This window comes from Triturus cristatus, chromosome 1_1 (assembly GCF_964204655.1).
Source record: "Triturus cristatus chromosome 1_1, aTriCri1.1, whole genome shotgun sequence".
In the NCBI taxonomy this organism is placed as follows: domain Eukaryota; kingdom Metazoa; phylum Chordata; class Amphibia; order Caudata; family Salamandridae; genus Triturus; species Triturus cristatus.
In genome coordinates, this window is record NC_140579.1 from 247,230,774 (window position 1) to 247,248,887 (window position 18,114).

At 43.3% G+C, this 18,114-nt stretch overlaps 1 protein-coding gene across 6 annotated transcripts in view; it reads left to right on the forward strand.

The window, feature by feature from the left end:
* The window catches only part of LOC146870081 (TERF1-interacting nuclear factor 2-like), a 119,481-nt gene that overhangs the window by 51,286 nt on the left and 50,081 nt on the right, over window positions 1-18,114 (forward strand). For all 6 annotated transcript variants that reach the window (XM_085627835.1, XM_085627818.1, XM_085627769.1 and 3 more), the window contains 2 exons: window positions 17,159-17,260; window positions 17,433-17,543. In XM_085627835.1, the coding sequence (XP_085483961.1) occupies window positions 17,159-17,260; window positions 17,433-17,543 (213 nt within the window). The remainder of the gene's footprint in view (window positions 1-17,158; window positions 17,261-17,432; window positions 17,544-18,114) is intronic.

Consider the following 18,114-nt stretch of genomic DNA (forward strand, 5'->3'; position numbering starts at 1 on the left):
CGCGATCCCTTGCCAGCTGGCTTGTGGGTCCCCAGAAGACTTTTCTACAGAACCAAAGGGCTCCCCTGGTTGCTCCAGGCCTGCCCTGGCTTACCCTCGCTGGGTGAGTCCCTCAGACCTGGCTGGTATGCACAGCTGACTTTTTACAGTTTCCACGAGACTTGCTGTTGTCAAGGCTTGTTGTCTCCAATCTGGTCGCCGCCACCGCAGTAAGCTGCAGACTTCGGTGGACATGCCGAATCCAGCTCCTTTTCATCGTCGACGCCTCCTGGACCTCGTGGCTGAAGAGTCAAGACACCCGTGATCACCTGAAATCACCCGACGACTGTGGACTTCCATCTTCCTTGCCCCGTGTCACTGCCAAGTGACTTTGAACACTGTCCCCTCTGCTTTCAGGTCTTCCTTCTTCTAAATCCAGCCTTGGATTCCACCGGACACTTCTTCTGTCTAAACAAGCAGCAAGTCTTTTTTGGCTCCCATTGACAATGATGCCGCGACCCGACACCAAAAGACAGCTATGCACCCGGCTTCCCTGGGTGAGGTAACTCCAGCACTACGGTGCTCCTGTGTGTGTTGGCTCTAGAACTACTTACCCTGTAAGTGACTTGCTTGTAGACTCTCCCGAAGTATCCTAAAACTTTAAAATTCCAACCGCGACTTGCTCCATTGAAGTCAATTGGGATCCGCGGTGTATTCTCACACTGCATGCGTCTTCCGTGGGTCCTTTCCTTACCTGCCTTGGGTGGATTAGTGAGGCCCCAGTGCATCTAAAGGCCCTAGGCCTTGTCCTCTCGCAAGTCGTTATTCCTAAGTCTCTTTTTTAGTATATGGTCTGGTACGCCCCTAGGGCCCCAGCCATATTTGTGCTTAACTTGTTGTGAAATGTTGATTTGTGCATATGTCCTTGACTTCTAATCTCATAAAGAGATTAGTAGAGTGTGTCTAGTAATAAATACATATATATTTTATATATTTACCTGTGTGGTGTCCTTTCATTTAGTAATTCAAGAGATAAGGTAAAACAAGCTGCTTTACATTTCTCTAAAGACTTAACCCGAAAGCTGCTCTCCACAGCTACCACTAGGATAGCTTTCTTTAAAAGGTTGTCTTAAACCTATCTACCATAAGAGTCGAATTGTACTGGTGCAAGGTGGCCCCTTTAACTAGTGACCAGCATATACCAGGCCAACTTCTCAGAGCTCCCATAACGCAAAGCTGTATCTTTTTTTTTTTTATTCTACACCTTTAACTTAAAATTTTAAGTCTTGTACTCTTCATTTTGCTGTAGGCAACCAAAGGGCATAGTGCAGTATTTCACTAACGATTTTCAGTAAATTTTTCCCTATTTAAAAAGCACATTTTTAAGCTAACTATCTTTAAACTAAACATGTGATATATAAAATGTATAACCGCGTGTTACATGGTTCAGTGTTGCCATCTGGTGTCATGGACAGAGTAAATACATTTCATTTTATCCGCTGACAGTTTGCAGTCTGACGTTATTATGATCGGGCGCTGTGGGGAACATTACATACTGCTTTGGAGCGGGGACGTTAGCAGAACAGAGTTGCTGCCTCAGTCTGCGACCACCAGCTGCCTTCGCCGCAGACTCTACTCCGGACTAACTCGAGATTTTATTGCTGCCGGAGCCGAGGTCCAAGTAATTATAGACAGTGAATCCCTGATCTTCATTTTCCTCGGGAGAAAGTGTCATCCTCGTTGAAATGTCACTTGTCATAACCCTGAAATTATGAAAACGTCACACATGGCAATCTGAAACCTCAGCAGCTGTGCATCATCGCGCGACACACCCACACATGGCAGGCGACACAGTACTGTGTCCCGACACAGAGTTGGGAAAGCTCTGGTATAGGGCCTTGTCCTGGGAGGAGTTATTGGGTGTGGGCACGACTATGCCAGCCTCTCTTGTGGTTGGTGGCAGGAACCTCTTTTGCTTGACCACTGTGTAGAAATCTCTGTGCCACTAAACATGGTAAAAACAATTGGCAGCCAATCAAGCAGAACGGACTTGCCTGTCTACAAATTGTTTGATAGCTGTCCAGACTTTTGTCCAATATATCCCTTTGTGCAGATGACAGTTTATCAGCACAGAGCAAAAACATTGTGGAGATGGGAGGATGAATGCGCCTTCTGTTGTTAGATAGCATAAGGTATGAAAAATAGTTGCATCTGTCCCATTACTTGTTTAAGGAGGAAAAACTCACATTTATATGGGTTCCAACATTTGGTACAGGCAGTCATTACAAGTCTTTGCTCCCGACGTTTTAGGCGTCTTGTAGAAATATGTGGAAAAAACACAGTATTCAAAACAGGAGAAAAAAACATGGAGCACGGAATCCCAGCATGCTTGATTCGCAGAAGAAAAGTGCTAGCGTAATTGGCAGCACGTATTGGTTGGTGAATCCAGAAGGTCCTGCTGGGTATCTCAGGGAAGCTAACCTTAATTAACCTTTCATTTGAAGCTTTTATTCATACATTATTCTTATTCAGAAAGTGTTTTTTTTTTTGCCCTCAGACAAATTCCAAATGATATTCCATTCATCCATTGTTTAGTAAGTTCTCTACTAAGGATCTATAAAATAAGCTTGGTTTCAATAATGCTTGGCAACTTCAGTGCTTTTGTGTTTCAGTGCATTGTGGATTGTATCAACACTAGACATCTGCAGGATGAAACAACCATAAGTATGATGTATTTAAAAATGTATCATTTTAAACTATTACTAAAAAAAAGATTTTGCTACTTGTCAAAGAACTACAGGTCACATGTCGGACCATGATCGCTTTGGACCTTGTACATCTAATGCAAACGTTTGTGACTGCTGCGGTACTTTGGCCTGCACACAAGCTCACAAAAGTTTATATTTATATATAGTCCCCCAATCTGATCAGCTACATAGGACTTCTCGTCTGATCACCAGAAAGCTCTTCTTAGGGCTTCATGGCTTTGTGTACCTTTGTCATAATGAATAGTATATTCCACACACAACTTCTTCAGGATTGTCTAGAGCATCAGTTGTTCCTGAAATCCTGAGACTGATCATACATTTTATGTTTAGATGTATTTATTGGCATTTTCAATACAACACCACAGTACACAGACATAGGCATGAACTTGCTGCATGGTTTACAATTCTCGCATGCCCTTGCGCCAAAATGAGCATAGTACCATTGTCGTAGATCATGCAATACGGACAAGTCTAAAGTGGCACGTGCATTGCTGTGTTGAAGGGTCAGCCTAGTACTGCAAAACAAAAAACTTAAACTCCCCCATCCCCCTCCCTGTCCGATTATCCATGATTCATGCCCATCCCTTCCTAACCGTTATGTCCCCTACGGAGCCGTTCAGGGTGGTTGTTGGTCCGTCCCTATATCTGTGAGCTGCAGCACTCTCCGGTATTTGGGTTGTGTTATTTCGTTGAACTCTTTGGAAAGCAATTTCAAGAAGGGGCTCCAAACTTTCTGAAAAGCGTGGCCGATATGCGTTCCATCCCTAATATGTGCCACATTCAATGTAGCCAGCCTACGTGTGTGGGTGAAATGGGTGTCCCCCCAGTGCGTCAGTATGTTCTGTAAAGCTGCCCCCAGTGCCAGCCCCATCTGCCGGCCTCGCATACTTTTGAATGGAAATTGACCATACATTTTAATTGATTTGCTTGCAGCTCCTCAGTCACTTCCCTGTTTTTATTAGAAGGACCAAGTAAAGATTGCTTATCTAGACACCTCTTCCCTCAAAGTCAATATTGATTGTCTCTTTATTGCAGACTTGGGTACCCAGATGGGATATTTGACAGAACAAGGAAGGTGTACAAATACAGTGAAAGTGAAGGCAGTCTGTCTACCTCTGAATTCCTTGCTACTTCCTTTGAACTCCATCCTGAACCAAACAGATAGTACCCCAAAGTGTTACTATTTATGTAAACGCTGACTAAATCCAGAATTCTCTACTGGAAGATGTAAACAATTTGACTGCTAGCTCACAATCGTGACATAATCAGTCCACAGCCTAAAGAACTGCAGAGCACAGTGGCTGAGCAAACATGTACACAGAGGTGCACATATGGGGTCTGACCAGGGAAGTGCTGGAAACAGGTGTCTGTTTAAGGAATGTAGGTCATCTGCTTGTTTGTCACTTTGAGAAACACAGAATGCACATACATGGGCAGATGTTGAGGGAGAGTGCATTGTGGCTTTCCTGCCATTGGTTTTGAATATGAGCCTCTAATATACACCTTCACATTGTACAGATCACATAATTACTCTACTTTTCAGAGCTAGCAAAAGTTGAGGAGAATACTACTTTATGTACTTTAAAATCTGATGTGTCTTGGCATATCTGAAGTGGGTAGAGCTTTCCATTGACCAGCACCGGCTGAGGCATGTGAGCTGGCAACATAAATGGTGTATTAAATCAAGTGAATTGGCTGCTTTGAGATAGATGTGCTGGCAGACAGGCTTAGTCAGAGGGAGAGGCATGATATGCAGCTTGGCTTCCCTGTAGACTTCTGCCAGGTGATGGTGAGAAGTTGATCCTCTACAATAACCTCCTGGTCCCTGCTCACCACCCAGACCACCTCAGCCACCATGTCGTCCATCCACTACGGGGATTGACCCCTGCCCCCACCATCTCTTCAACCTCTGAACCAACCTTAGCATGGAACTCGCCAGCATCCTCAACACCTCCATCTTCACAACCTTCTTGGACAGATGGAAACACGCAGAGGCCAGACGACTCCTAAAGAAACCCTCTGCCGACCCCAGCGACCTAAACAATTATCGACCATCTCCCTGCTCCCCTACCCAGCCCAGGTACTTGAGAAAGCCATCAACCGACAGCTCACCAAACACCTGGAAAAAAACAACCTACTCTATGCCTGTCAATCAGGATTCCATGCCATCTACAGCACTGAGACCGCGCTGATTGCTGCCACAGACCACATCAGAACTCTCCTCGACCATGGAGAATCTGTGGCCCTGATCCTCTTCAACCTTTGTGTCATGTTTGACTCCGCCTCCTACCACACCCTCATCAACAGACTCCACAATGTCGGCAAACATCAAAACTCTCTGAAGTGGATTGCCTCTTTCCTTTCAGGGCGCACACAGAGCATCCGACTGCTTTCCTTTCACCTCTGCACCCAAGTACATCATATGCGACAAACCCCAGGGATCATGCCTGAGCCTCACCCTGTTCAATGTCTGCATGACCCCCCTCCCCCCTCGCAGACATCCTCAGATCCCACGAACTCAACATAATCTCCTACGCAGATGACCCTCAACTCATCCTCTTGCTTACCGAGGACCCCCTCAATCGCCAAAAACAACTTCTTCAGTGCCATGACCGACGTAGCCAAATGGATGAGAGATACCTGCCTCAAACTCCACTCGGACAAAATGAAATAACTGATCTTCGGGAGGTACACCTCCGTATGGGACCACAGATGGTGACCAGCAGAACACGGACCACCACACACACCAACAGACCGCACAAGCAACCTTTGCATCATCTTCGACAGCCAACTGACAATGAAACGACCAGTCAATGCAGTCACCTCCTCCTGTCCTCCACACCATTCGCCTACTCCACAGAATCTTCAGATGGATGTCAATCAACACCAGAAAGACGGTTACGGAGGCACTAGTCACCAGCCGCCTCGACTCTGGCAACGCTCTCTATGCCGCAATTTCCAGCCAGCTCCTCAAAAGACTCCAGACCGTACAGAACACCGAAACCAGACTCTTCCTGGACCACCCCAAACTGACCCACATTACCCCTCACCTCCGAAACCTCCACTGGTTCCCCATCCAGAAGAGATGTCAGTTCAAGATTCTCACGCACGCATACAAAGCTATTCACAATCAATGGCCATCCTACAGCAAATGAACTTCCACCTACCTGCAAGACACCTGTGCTCTGCCTCACTTACATCCCCGCATCCATTGCAGCTGCAGCGGGGGCCACTCCTTCTTGTACATCGCTGCCAAGACCTGGAACAACCTACCCCTCTACCTCAGAACAGCACCCTCCCTGGCGGACTTCAGAAAACTCAAAACCTGGCATTTTGGCTGAGACACAGCACCCTCAGCGCCCAGATAACCCTAGGGGTGACAGTGTTGCACTAGACAAATGATAATTGCTTGATTTGTCACAAGGCTGCCTGTGACTGACTGAGAGTGTGGGGTCCGGATGTTGTGGAGTCCTCAGATGGTTGACTGGCTGGCTGATTGAGGGAGCAGTGGGCATTTATGAAAACATTGTGTGAAATGCTGATTAGAGGGGCCTTGGACTTGGATGAAGTGTCCGCAAGTGGATCAGCCCATGCATTTACCACACAACAGGGGACAGTTGGTGTAGCCAGCTGACTTGCTCATAAAGAGTTGATGGATGGTGGCCATCCCAGCAGGCTGGACTGCATGGTAGGAGGAGCTACAGAGATACAGTAGGGAGGACTTTTGAACAAGGAGGCAACAGGAGATAAGTGGGTAAAGCATGTTATGGACAAGCAACATAGAGCAAGTAATTTACAGCTTATGATTATAAATGATTGCAAACGAAGGGTACAAAGTACAGGAGTGCATGAGAAACCTACGGGGAATAACATGAAAAGTGTACAGAGATGGCAAATTACATAAAATTTGCTCACAGTGTAGTTTTTACAGCACCTGAAATAAAGGAGACCATTATGGGATCTTAAGTAAGCACCGTAGGCCAGGGTAGGCTGTTGGCATGGTACATGATTTGCAAAAACTCTTACAGTGCAGGAGGCAGGGAAGTTTGGGTTGTTTTTGGGCTGAACGCTGGCATCGAATTTCTCCAGCAGTAGATCAAGTATTTGTAGATAATAGAAGGAACTGCTGAAGGCCATTCTTGATGGAAAAATGTAGGTGGAAATGCCAGATGGAACAAATCTAGAGCTTTTTCTCACTTTGAGGTTGTTAAGCTGGCTACAACCTGAAAGCTCAAACAGTTGGAGAGGGCTTTAAGAGCCTTAGTAAAAAGGCCCTCATCCTGGGATCTACCCAAAGAAAATTGCCTTGGTACTGTGGACCAAGTGATTTGTAGCCACTCATTATCATCCAGACGTGCCTCATACGGGCAGGAACGCTTTGTCTTCTACAAGGGAGATTTTCTTTATTACTGTTTTTTACTACTTACTTGAAGACTGAATGGGTAGTTTCCCCTAGAGCAGATAGCCCGGTAGTGACCAGTGAATCCTCCAAGTACTGTCTGGCCGGTGAGTTAGGTATATTGCAAAGCTCTTGCCAGAGCTGGTGATTCAGTGTGTTCAGGGGTGAGTTCCGAATTTTGTGCTAACACGTTATGTAAGAGCCTTGCCAGAAGTTGTTTGGTTAGACCGAACTCTCGCCGAATCTGCTCTGGTGAGGCGTAAGTTGGAAGATTGAACATAACTTTGTAGGCCCTGGCAATGGTTGTGTCCAACAATTTTGCGTCCCTGCCCCTCAGTGCTTCACTGCCCTAGGTGATGGTGAGTAGAATTCTAGCTTGTGCTACCCCGGAGGAGGGGGTAAAGAATAGGGACTGTGAGTTTTGTTTTTAACTGCCTTAGTGTTGTTGCCATTGCCATCCCCTTCCTTCTGACTGTCCCAAGATGGTTGGCAAATTGACCGCCCTCTTCGATGGTTACCCATAAATATTTATAGGCAAGGATATTCACAATTGGTGTTTTTTCCAGGTACCAAGTATAGAACCGTCGTTTGCCGTTTTTAATTGTCAGGGTTTTTGTTTTGTTGAGGTTCACTTCCAAGTGGTTTTCCACAGCGTACTCGTGCATTTTGTTGAGTGAGCGTTGCAAGCCAACTTGGGTATCGCTTACCAGGACAACATCATCGGCGTACGAGATACTGGAAATGGCTTTGCCACAGAGTTGAGGGGGATGAGCGTTGCAGGTTCTGAAGACCGTTTGGTCAGGTGCGATAGCATGACCCAAGCCAAAGAAACCACAAGGTATAGAGCGATGCTAGCGTGGGCAAACTGCTCAGGGTTCCTGCTGTAGTTGGTCTGAAGTACTGGCAACGTGTAATTCTCTGTGGCCTCCTCCAGCGTCGTTAACGGTGTTCTCCTTAAGCGCCAATTTTTACGTGTTTTTGGACCTTAGTCCTACCCCAATCTCTTGATTGGAGTCAGTTCGTGATCTGACTTCTGAGGACATCAGTCTGTATGTTTACCAAGCATTATTGAACGGATTCCAATTCCTGGACTGTGGGTCGAAATTCTCGACCAGTTTGCATGATAGGATCATGACCAACCTTCTCCTAGTCTGTTCTACTTGCTATTCTGAGTTACGGTTTATCAATATTAAATAAAATCATGCAGGAGAAAGCTGCACACCTGTAGCGCTTGTTCTCCCTCATGGATATTTTCTTTGAATTTATGAACAAATTACCTCTTCCAAGGTCCTAGTTAATGTTAATATCTGGGGTTTGTAGATCCTCAACAGCTTAATTGATCCTGCTGTGCATTTGTAGATGGTGCACCTTCAGCAATACTTAAAGTGCTTCTGTTAATATTCACACCTAAATCCTTATGCCTAGGTGTACCACTCTTTATTTCTAAAGACTCTGGGATTCGTATGTATTTTGTGGTGGATGAATTTTATTAATTTCTGCTTTGTCTTAAAGATAGCAAATGTTGCCTTTTTTCTATAGGGTGCCATTTAAAACATGAAATTCCTATTAATTTCAGTTTTTCAGGATCCCACTCATATGCACACATACTATGCCAATTATAATGTTGATGGAAAAGCTCACAAAAAACAGCAAGAAATACAATAAGTAACCTAATTGTCAAACAGTTCTAGGAAGTAAAGCCATTTAGAAGGATCAGCCAGCACATCGTAGGAAAATGCAGATAATCGGGCAAGCAGTGAAGCTGCATTTTTGTTCAGGTGTGGTTTCTGTGTTGTGCTTTGTTGTGTTTACTGAGACAGGAATATGAAAAAGAAAACAAATGTGGTGAAATAAATCCCTCACATGTGCAGCAAATCAAATTGGTTTTGATAACATCAGGGATCGCTGTCAATTTTAGTAGAAGGTCTATTTTTCACGAGATAAACAGTGTCTTCATGTGATAGTGATAGCAATACACTGAGCAGACCTGTACCTGTGCAAGATTACTGAGCATTTTTTAAGAGACAAAATATATATATTTTTTTTATAATGTGATGCCTTTTTATAGATAACTGAATCTTGTGTATATTTACCTGGTTCCATCAGTTAGTGATCCATATAGGAGAACCACAATAAAAGTTAAGGTAGTTGGGGTTAATTAGGCAACAACTTGCAAATCTGAAAAGGCACTCCTACATCATTGTCCTAGAGCCTGTTCTCCCAGCAGAGACAGTTTGTGGCATGTCACCACCATCACTTGAGGTGTGCCTCAGGGGTCTGTTCTCACTCCAATGTTGTTGAGACTTTTGAATAGAACAGCTAAGAATTGTGATGGATGTTTTGGGGGTTGCAGTACACCAGTATGCAATGGCTGACAGACACATAATATACTCATTTATAACATCTGCACTCTAAAAACCAATGCCTCTGCATTCTGCACAAACAGATGTCCAGGTATTTCTTTAGACTCCACCTGGAAACAAGCACTGGGAAAGCCAATGGTTCTGGCTTGCCTTTTGAGTAAAACTTTATTAAAAACCTGTTGCAATACAAAAGCAAGATAAAAAATACCACTTTCTGATTACAATGGATCTACGAGATGAAGAATGAATGTGATGATTCAGTGTACTTTTGGTATGTAAAATAGTCTCAATTATATTGCATTGCAAGCACTACATAGGACGTGGAAAAACACTCTAAATAGCCAGTTGCATGAGGTTTGGGAGATATGGTCCTCTGAGGGAGACAAAACCCACTCTGAATATTTAAAGGACTGGTAACAATATACCTTTCAGACAGCTCATGCTTGTGCTTTGTCCACATGATTCTAAATTTAATATGGTTTTGATGTTTGGATTATGCCTTGATATTACCTCCTGCACTCTAGTTAACGCAGTCAAATTGTTGGACATGTTGTTCGATCCTTACTATCTATGTCCGGTCAGATTAAGCTCACAGGTGTAGCCTCTCTAACTACCCTTCATTTGTTTGAAAACTTAAACCCTTCTTACAAGAGAAAATATCATCAGGTTATTTATTTTTCTTTTATGGTGCCTATTTATAGATTACAAATTTTATGATTCTCTGTATGAATCGAATAAAGATATTGAATCGAATCGATTACAAATTAGGTGAGGTTAGTTAGGCTACAGCATGGCAGCTTCTAATAGGCACTCTTGCACTTTTATGGCAGACAGCAGCTATACTGCCGCTAAATATCTTGTTCTAGCAATTACTCTTTTTTTCCCTTTGTTCTGTGCCTCTTTTAAGCAGGATCCCGGGGCACGGGTGTATGCCCTCTAAACCTTATTCCTGACTTTTTTTATTTAAAAAAAATTAACAGTACGTTTTTTAAAATTTTTATAGTCAATGTTTTTAGGACTCGCCTATGCAGCGCGCATGCGCTGCATAGGACTACCTTTAGCCGTCGTTCAGCTCTTTTTCGAAGCACTTACTCGTGCTTGTGGCTGCATACACCTTGCGGGAGCGCGCAGGGGCGCGCCACAAGCACGAGTGTGTGCTTCGAAATAGAGCAGACTGCTCTCCCAAGCGCGAGTACACCTCGCTCCGCCTCTTCATCTTGCTCGCGCTTCTTGTTTTCTTACTTTGCTTACAGGGGCATATCACAGCCCAGACCGCACCAACGCCATTACCGAGAACTAAAAGACCGGGGGCGGTGTTCACAACTTTATTCAATTTGCCTTCCTTTTGCTTATGGGGCATATTATAGCCCAGACCTCACTAACGCTATAACTAAAAAGTAATTCATCACCATACGTTTTTCCTGTTGTTACCATATGTGTAAGTTAGATTACTTATCTGTGACGCCCCAATTATCGTGTTTTTTGTGATTGACTTATTCGCTGGATCAGGGCGTATTTTAGTTTACCGATCAAAATCACTGGGCACTGGAGGGATCTCTACCAATCTAACTTGTATAACCAGCCCCCTGGTGGTACTTACAAAAATGTATTGTCAATAAATATAAATGAGATTATCCACAATTTAAGTTTCAAATGTGGGTCATAGCCACTCGCTGCGCACCTTCTAGCGATAGGGACATAATGTAGCTCATGATTCTTCAATTGACAGGGTTACTTCACAGTATAAGAAGAACCGGTCTCTTGGTCTTTAACATGACTGATACGTCGTCCCTACCAGGAACTTTTTTTTATGTGAGTCAACTACTTATCTAATTACATAATAATTAACTTACCAACTTGAGTAAATTTGTCAGCTAAGCTCTCGACTCACTTACTCATACAGTATGTTAACCCCTGTGTTTTAACTTCCAGTAATGGACACACCTATTGCCCAGCTAGCCACACGCTAACTGGGCACTAGGTCCGCCATATTCAGGGATCCCATATTCAGGGATCCTTTGTAGCTATCTGACGCTGATACTAGCACTGACCACGTGTTTAACAGTTCTTTAATTTTTCTTAAATTATAATTACACGTTTTCTATGTCTCGAGACTTACTGATATAAATCTTTCACTCAGAACGTTATGAATTCGCCCCGCAACACGGCAACGACTATATTTATCTATGTGAGTCTCCAGCACTCTATTACCTTGAGGATCCATACCATAGTTTTTGCTAAGATTAGAACTTCTTTTTACTGACGCACATCTATAAGACGGAACTGTTCAGTCTCTTTCTTACTAGTATGAACGCTATTTGCTCACATCTACGCATAATGACATCACTTGGTTTGTACAATTTTCAATCTTGGAACTTTACTGCTCTGTATGTTAAACCTGCAATCTTTAGCTATTATGGCTGTTCCACTAGGATGTGACTATATTTGGGTCTTGAACTTTCAGATCTACTTGTCATTACCTCTTCAAATTGGAATGTCATTTTTCTTCGCATTAGTACCGCTATTTGACGGTTTGGGTATATTCTCTCATTTTACTTTGCGTTTTTCCTTTCGTTAGGGCCTTATCCTTCACTCTTCTTGATCTACTAGGAAGCAATGCACTCTAGGTTCGGTACTGGGTTAATTGTAGGACTAAGTTGTTGCACGAAGTTGTGTATTCATACATGTAATTACTATTATTTACAGCCTTGAAAAAGTTCCAGTTGTAATGAAACACGTGTCCGCTGTCATGTTTCTTCATCGTCAGACTGTGTTGTTTTTCCATTGACAAGGACTTCACCCTCCATAACACTATGTCCCTTTGTATTTCCCACGCCCTCCTTGGTAAGCCCTGTTGCATTCCATCACTTTACCAGAAACCAAGAGGGGTGCCCTTAAACGTCAAGCCTCCCATTGGGCCCCTTTCTCAGACCTTTTTGCCCAACATGCTCCTCCTTTTGGGACCAGTCCTTCCTAATATACCCTGCATGCATCTACCTGTAACTTATCTGATTTTTTTCTTTCAGCAATTCCTGAAATGCATTCCTTTTAATGTAAGAATCCTGTCCAAACACTTGTCCGTTTACCGCTCACTGAAAAGCAATCTGATTGGTTGTTCTTCACTGAGGCATGATTGGCCGATATCTGTGCCCTATTCCCAGAAAGTATTTCTTCCGACTCAGTAAGAGCTGGAAGTGAAATCAAGGTGCACAAAAACACCTTTAAGTCTTTCCCCACTACTGATTGACTCCCTCCTTGCCTAGAGCAACTCACTCCATCTATTCACATTCTGCTCTCCTGGCATTCAGCTCTCCTTTCCTGAAACTTGCGATTCTGCTACAAACCTTTGCTTAGCAGTCTGCCTCACTGTCCTTGTTGGCTTATATCACTCCATTAAATCCTTAATCTCTACTTTTGAACTGCAGCAGTTTTATTTGCACGTCATTGGTTCAAACCATTCAGCAACATGACATTTTTTACAGATTACATGATACTAGATATTTTAAAGCCTTCACTTGGAGTGTCCAACTTGCTGTCTTGGTCTTCATTGCTACCTCAGCCTTGAACAAACATACCCTATTAGAGTCCTGATAAGACTCCTCTGCCCATCTTTTCCCTGCTGTACAGTATCACCAGATCAAATATTGCTGTTCCAGCCTCTGATCTGTGACTTGAAGATACAGTAAGTACAACAGCTTTTCCCTCTCTTACCAATACAGGATCTGGAAAATATTTATTGAAAGAGATTGCAACTCTCAATGCTATAAACCAAGCATTTGTATAAGTAAAGTAATGAGACAGGCAACTTAGCCTATCTACCGACCACACTTGAGGATGCACAGGGAAACAACCCTGAAAGTCAAGAGTTATTGTTCCAACTGCCTTTCTTGTGACTCTGTCCCCACCAAGGAACTCTTTGGTATCCTCTCTCAATTAAGAAATGTTGTCTGCACCAGTGAAATGTCCTCACCTGTTCTGTGACTTTCTGGCCAAATGTTTGCCCATTTGACTGCGAAGGTGCCTTCATTTGTTCACCATCTTTCCTTTCCAGCTTCTCCGTTGCTGTTTTCTACTGCTGTAATGTTGATTTCAGTCTACCCCTTCACCCTTCAAATTCAGTGATCGTGTTTCTGATGTGCAAATCTGGACCACTAATGGATTCCTGTTTCCAAAAGTAGTTTATTACAAATGTTCAGTCCACCTACGCGTCAGTTGTATGTCAAACTAGTGCTTCATATCCAAGCAAAATCTGGGGTCAGCTGTCCCAGTGTCATTGCAGGGCTCACTACTGGTAGCACTACACAACACGCATTTGCACTGCAATAGCTCTTGCTTTTGCGAGAGTTTAAGCTATTGGCATTGTAAATGACAATGTCTTTTATTTATTAGTTTTAAAAATAGACATAAATAAAAGACATTGTCATTGACAATGCCGATAGCTCAAGCTCTCACAAATGCAAGACCTATTGCATTGCAAATGCTTGTTTAGGGTCTGTGACGTTTCCCGTGATTTCCAACTAGACTGATTTTCTCCTTTTTCATTTTTGTTGAGATTCCCCAAAGACAGGATATTTCTAATCGCTATTGAATGGCTTTGACACAATGGGTGTTTCCTGATCTCCTTTTCATGTCAGAGCGACCACGTACAGAGCTATTGCACAGAGCATATCTTCTCTTCGAACTACAAGGCAAGATCCTTCTACTCAAGACTTCAATCTTTGATCTTGAGGCCCTCCGACCTAGTTTCCTACAATAGAGCCTCCCGATCTTGCATCAGGACTGGTAGAGTATACTTAAGAAATCCAAAGGTCCATCCACCAGGACAATCGCATAGTTTCAAATGGAAGATAATTTGCTTCTGTACCTTGCCAAAGTCCATTAACTCTACCAGAAAAGAGAAGACAAAACTACATTTATTGAAAATATCAGTCGAGCCCTAATCTTATCCCAGTAAGTGAAGATGAGAATGGCATACTTAGAGCACTCCTAAATCCTCTCTAGCTCCCCTCAGGACAAGTATTTTTTTATGCAAGAACATTTTTTCCTGTTAATCCATTTTGAAATGATATCCAATTGCTCTGCCTTAAAGCCAAAATAAAATTCAAGCAGGCCATCGTCATTTCTAAAGTTTTTCACCTCAACATCTTGGGTACCCTTGCTTACTCTTTGCCTTATGGAATTACAAAGCTGAGAAGCTTAGATGGCCTAAGGCTTGAAGCAGTGCACACAAGGCTGCTTCTCAGTACTTTTCTGGAGCAGCCATGAAAAGTATTTTGCGTGGCAAAGTAGTGCTCTATAAAAGTATGAAATAATCGAGGTGACCAGAGGTTTAGCTGTTTGGGTTTCATTTGGGGTGGATGCAGTGATTCATTGCTGATCCTCCAAAAGAGAAGCAGCAACACTTTAATGAGTTCTATGAAGAAGGACTGCTAGTTTCAAAGTAGCTCATGTGCGTTGCTGCAGACCTGGCAGTTGAGGATGTTCTCAAATTGAATGTACTCCAGTTCACTTCATAAATCATCCTGGCATCGACTAATAGACCGGAACCCTGAAATGAAGTGAAATGAACGCATTTGATATAGCGCACAGCTACTCAAACTAGAGTGTCCTTGCGCAAGGAGGCGGGAAGTGGCGGATTGCTCAGGAAGGGCTAGTTTTTAAAAAGCCAGGTTTTAAGATTCTTCCTAAAAGCTATCAGGTCTGTAGTTGAACTCCGAGATTCTGGTAGGTTGTTGCACATCCGTGCGCCAAGGAGTCCAAAAGATCTTCCCCCAGTACGTGCTAGGCGTGTTTTGGGAATGAGGGCAAGATTTGCATTTGAAGATCTTAGGGATCTAGTTGGAACATAGTGGTTTACACCTTTATTTAGATAGCTGGCTCCTATGCCATGAAAGGCTTTGAAAAAGATCACCGTAGCCCTGAATACAAAACACATTTCCCAACCTCCTGCAGCTGTGATCACAGCATGAAGGTGGAGACAGAAACACTTAATTGGTCAGAAGAAGAAAATGGAATTCGCCAAAACCACTACAAATCTTAATAACAGCAGAACACTCAAAATGCGTCCCAGCAGAAGAAACTGCAGCCAAAACAGAAGCAGCCATACCATGGTGAAGTTGCCAAGTGGATGCAACCCAATTCCTTAATTCTGAATGAGGATAATACAGAGGTCTTGATTTTTGGAAACTTATTCTTGTGGTCGTTTGAGTGGCGGTCCGACATTCTAGACCTTCTCCCTATGCCTTCTCAACAGGCCCAGTACTTTACAGATTTTCTGTGACAACCTGCACTTTGGTGAAGTTCACTTTAGCAGGCAGAGTTCTGCTTGCTTTCGCCTGCTAAGCATCATTTGAAAGCTCCTGCTCATTTTCCCATTCCTCCTGGAGAATGCTGTTGCACGTTTTAATAAACTTTGTACTAGACTACTGCAACTCTTTATTTTTGGGTCTTCCTTCTTACTCAACCCAAAAACTACTGTTAGTTCAAAATGATTCCATTCATGAGTTTATAGAACTTAATAAACATCCCATCTGTTCCAGCTTCATTGTTTGCCAGTTTCCAAATACTGTTTTTAATGTGCTCTGTCCCTGCTGCAAAGTCCTATACAATCTTTCTGTGAACAACTGTAATCCGTCTTCTCTTCATATAAGGCACCGTGTCTTTTACGTTTCAGCTCTCGGTATGAGGTTTCAGTTCTAAGATTCAGGAAAACAAGGTTGCTCAGTCGTCCTTGGCTGTGGTGACGGATAAGGCTTGGAACTCCAGCAGAAATAAAAAATTAATCAGACTGTAAACTAATAAAACCCATTTATTCATGACTCCTAGCAAGAGACCGCCCACACCTTTTTTGAATGGACCCCAGTCATCAAACTTCTAGTCCATAGGTAGACAGTCCTCTGTTACATTATTTTAGGACACTTGGATATTTGTGCTTTCTTTCTATGAATAGAAATGGTGAGATGAATTACTCTGCATAGCCCTACAAACATTGTGTGAGGCAGCCACAATCTTAGAATAGGTCCTGGTATCCTTTCCGTGATAAACCGCTAAAATTAGATTGGCGCCGTTTTTTTTTAAACATGGAAAACGGTGAACTGGAGAGTAGGTCTATAAATGGAGAATTGGTCAGAGACGCAAGCAGCATCCCTTCCAGCTTTTAACATTTGAATTAACAGTTGGGTTTAGATTTTCAAAAGAAAGATAGTAAAGGAAAGAGATATACGTTCTGGTATTCCTTTGAAGTTGCATTTACAATGAATTAAAGACTGGGATGATAAACTGAGATATTCTGTACTGGACACATTCATAATCTGGCGCTTTTTCTTTGATACGTATGGAAAGTGACTTGTGTATTGGTAGTACGAACCGTAGAGGGAGGCCGCTGATGTTCCTAGTCTTGGAGAACCTTACAGCAGAATGTGTTTAGAAAGTGCAAATAACTGCCAGTCACTGATGCACTTTTCTCTGTGCACCAGCGTAGCATGCTGCAGGGAATACATACTCCAGGGTCACCAGTGCGTAATTTTTACCTGCAGAACTGAAAGGAATCATACCGCCCCTGTGCTTGCACATATTCTTAATGTATTGGGATTTTTCATGATGGGCTGGTCGTGGACTGTCTCTTATCTTATGACATTTGCCTCTTTCAGACTCCGAGAGACTACACAAAGATTTCTGAAGTAGTGAAGGCATTCAGAGACACATTGTGGCGCCTCCCCATAGACCAGGGCAACTGGGAGCAGTACATTAAGGTGAGGGTCTGGACGACTGTTACCAGCCTCTGTCCAAGAATGTTTACCCTAAATATGGCGTCATTGCACCTACTACTCTTACCCGAAAATAGAATATGGAAAGTTGCTCTTTGTTGGAAAGAAAATTTCCTATCCAGTATTTGACCTTACAACTAATCTTTCTCAATCACAGGCGGAGTTGGAAGAAGAGTATGGTGAAGTGTTCCTGGCAGCACTTGAGAAACTCTTGCGGGAATACTTTATTCGCTTGGAAAGCACCATGCACAGTCCCAGCATCCAGCAGGTAGCCTTTAATGGTGTGGGAACCTTTTGTGCTTCGTGAGTCTGGGATAGTAAACAGAGGGGACTAAAAAGACGGTGAAACTTGGGAGTGTGCTTGGGAACATGGTGCAAAGCACATCCCATCCTTTTCTACCTCCACTTTCTCTCTTCCACACAACCCCTTCACTCATTTCTACCCTAAGTAACTCTCCTGAAGCCCATTAAACCCACTCACCTCTGCCATCTGCCTCTTACTCTCTTTGCTTTCTTGTCATAATCCCCATATGTTTTTGAAGTGTCTCTGCTGACCAACCATTTTATTGCATATGCGTCCCTGTGCACATTTGTGCACAGCCTCGCTGATGGTCACCCTGTGGTGTCTCTATGTGCTCACCTTTAGCCACATCCAAAAATCCAAACGTTTGGCATGTGCTGCCCTTTAAGTGCTGGAAATAGGTTGCTGCTTCTCCATCTAACTGAGGCATTTCACTGCTGCCCATTCACCCCTCTGCTTCGTATGTGTCTGGCTTGTATGCTTTTCTTGCTTCCCAGCTTCCCTATTTTGTGGTGACTTTGGTGTGCTTCCCCTTGGC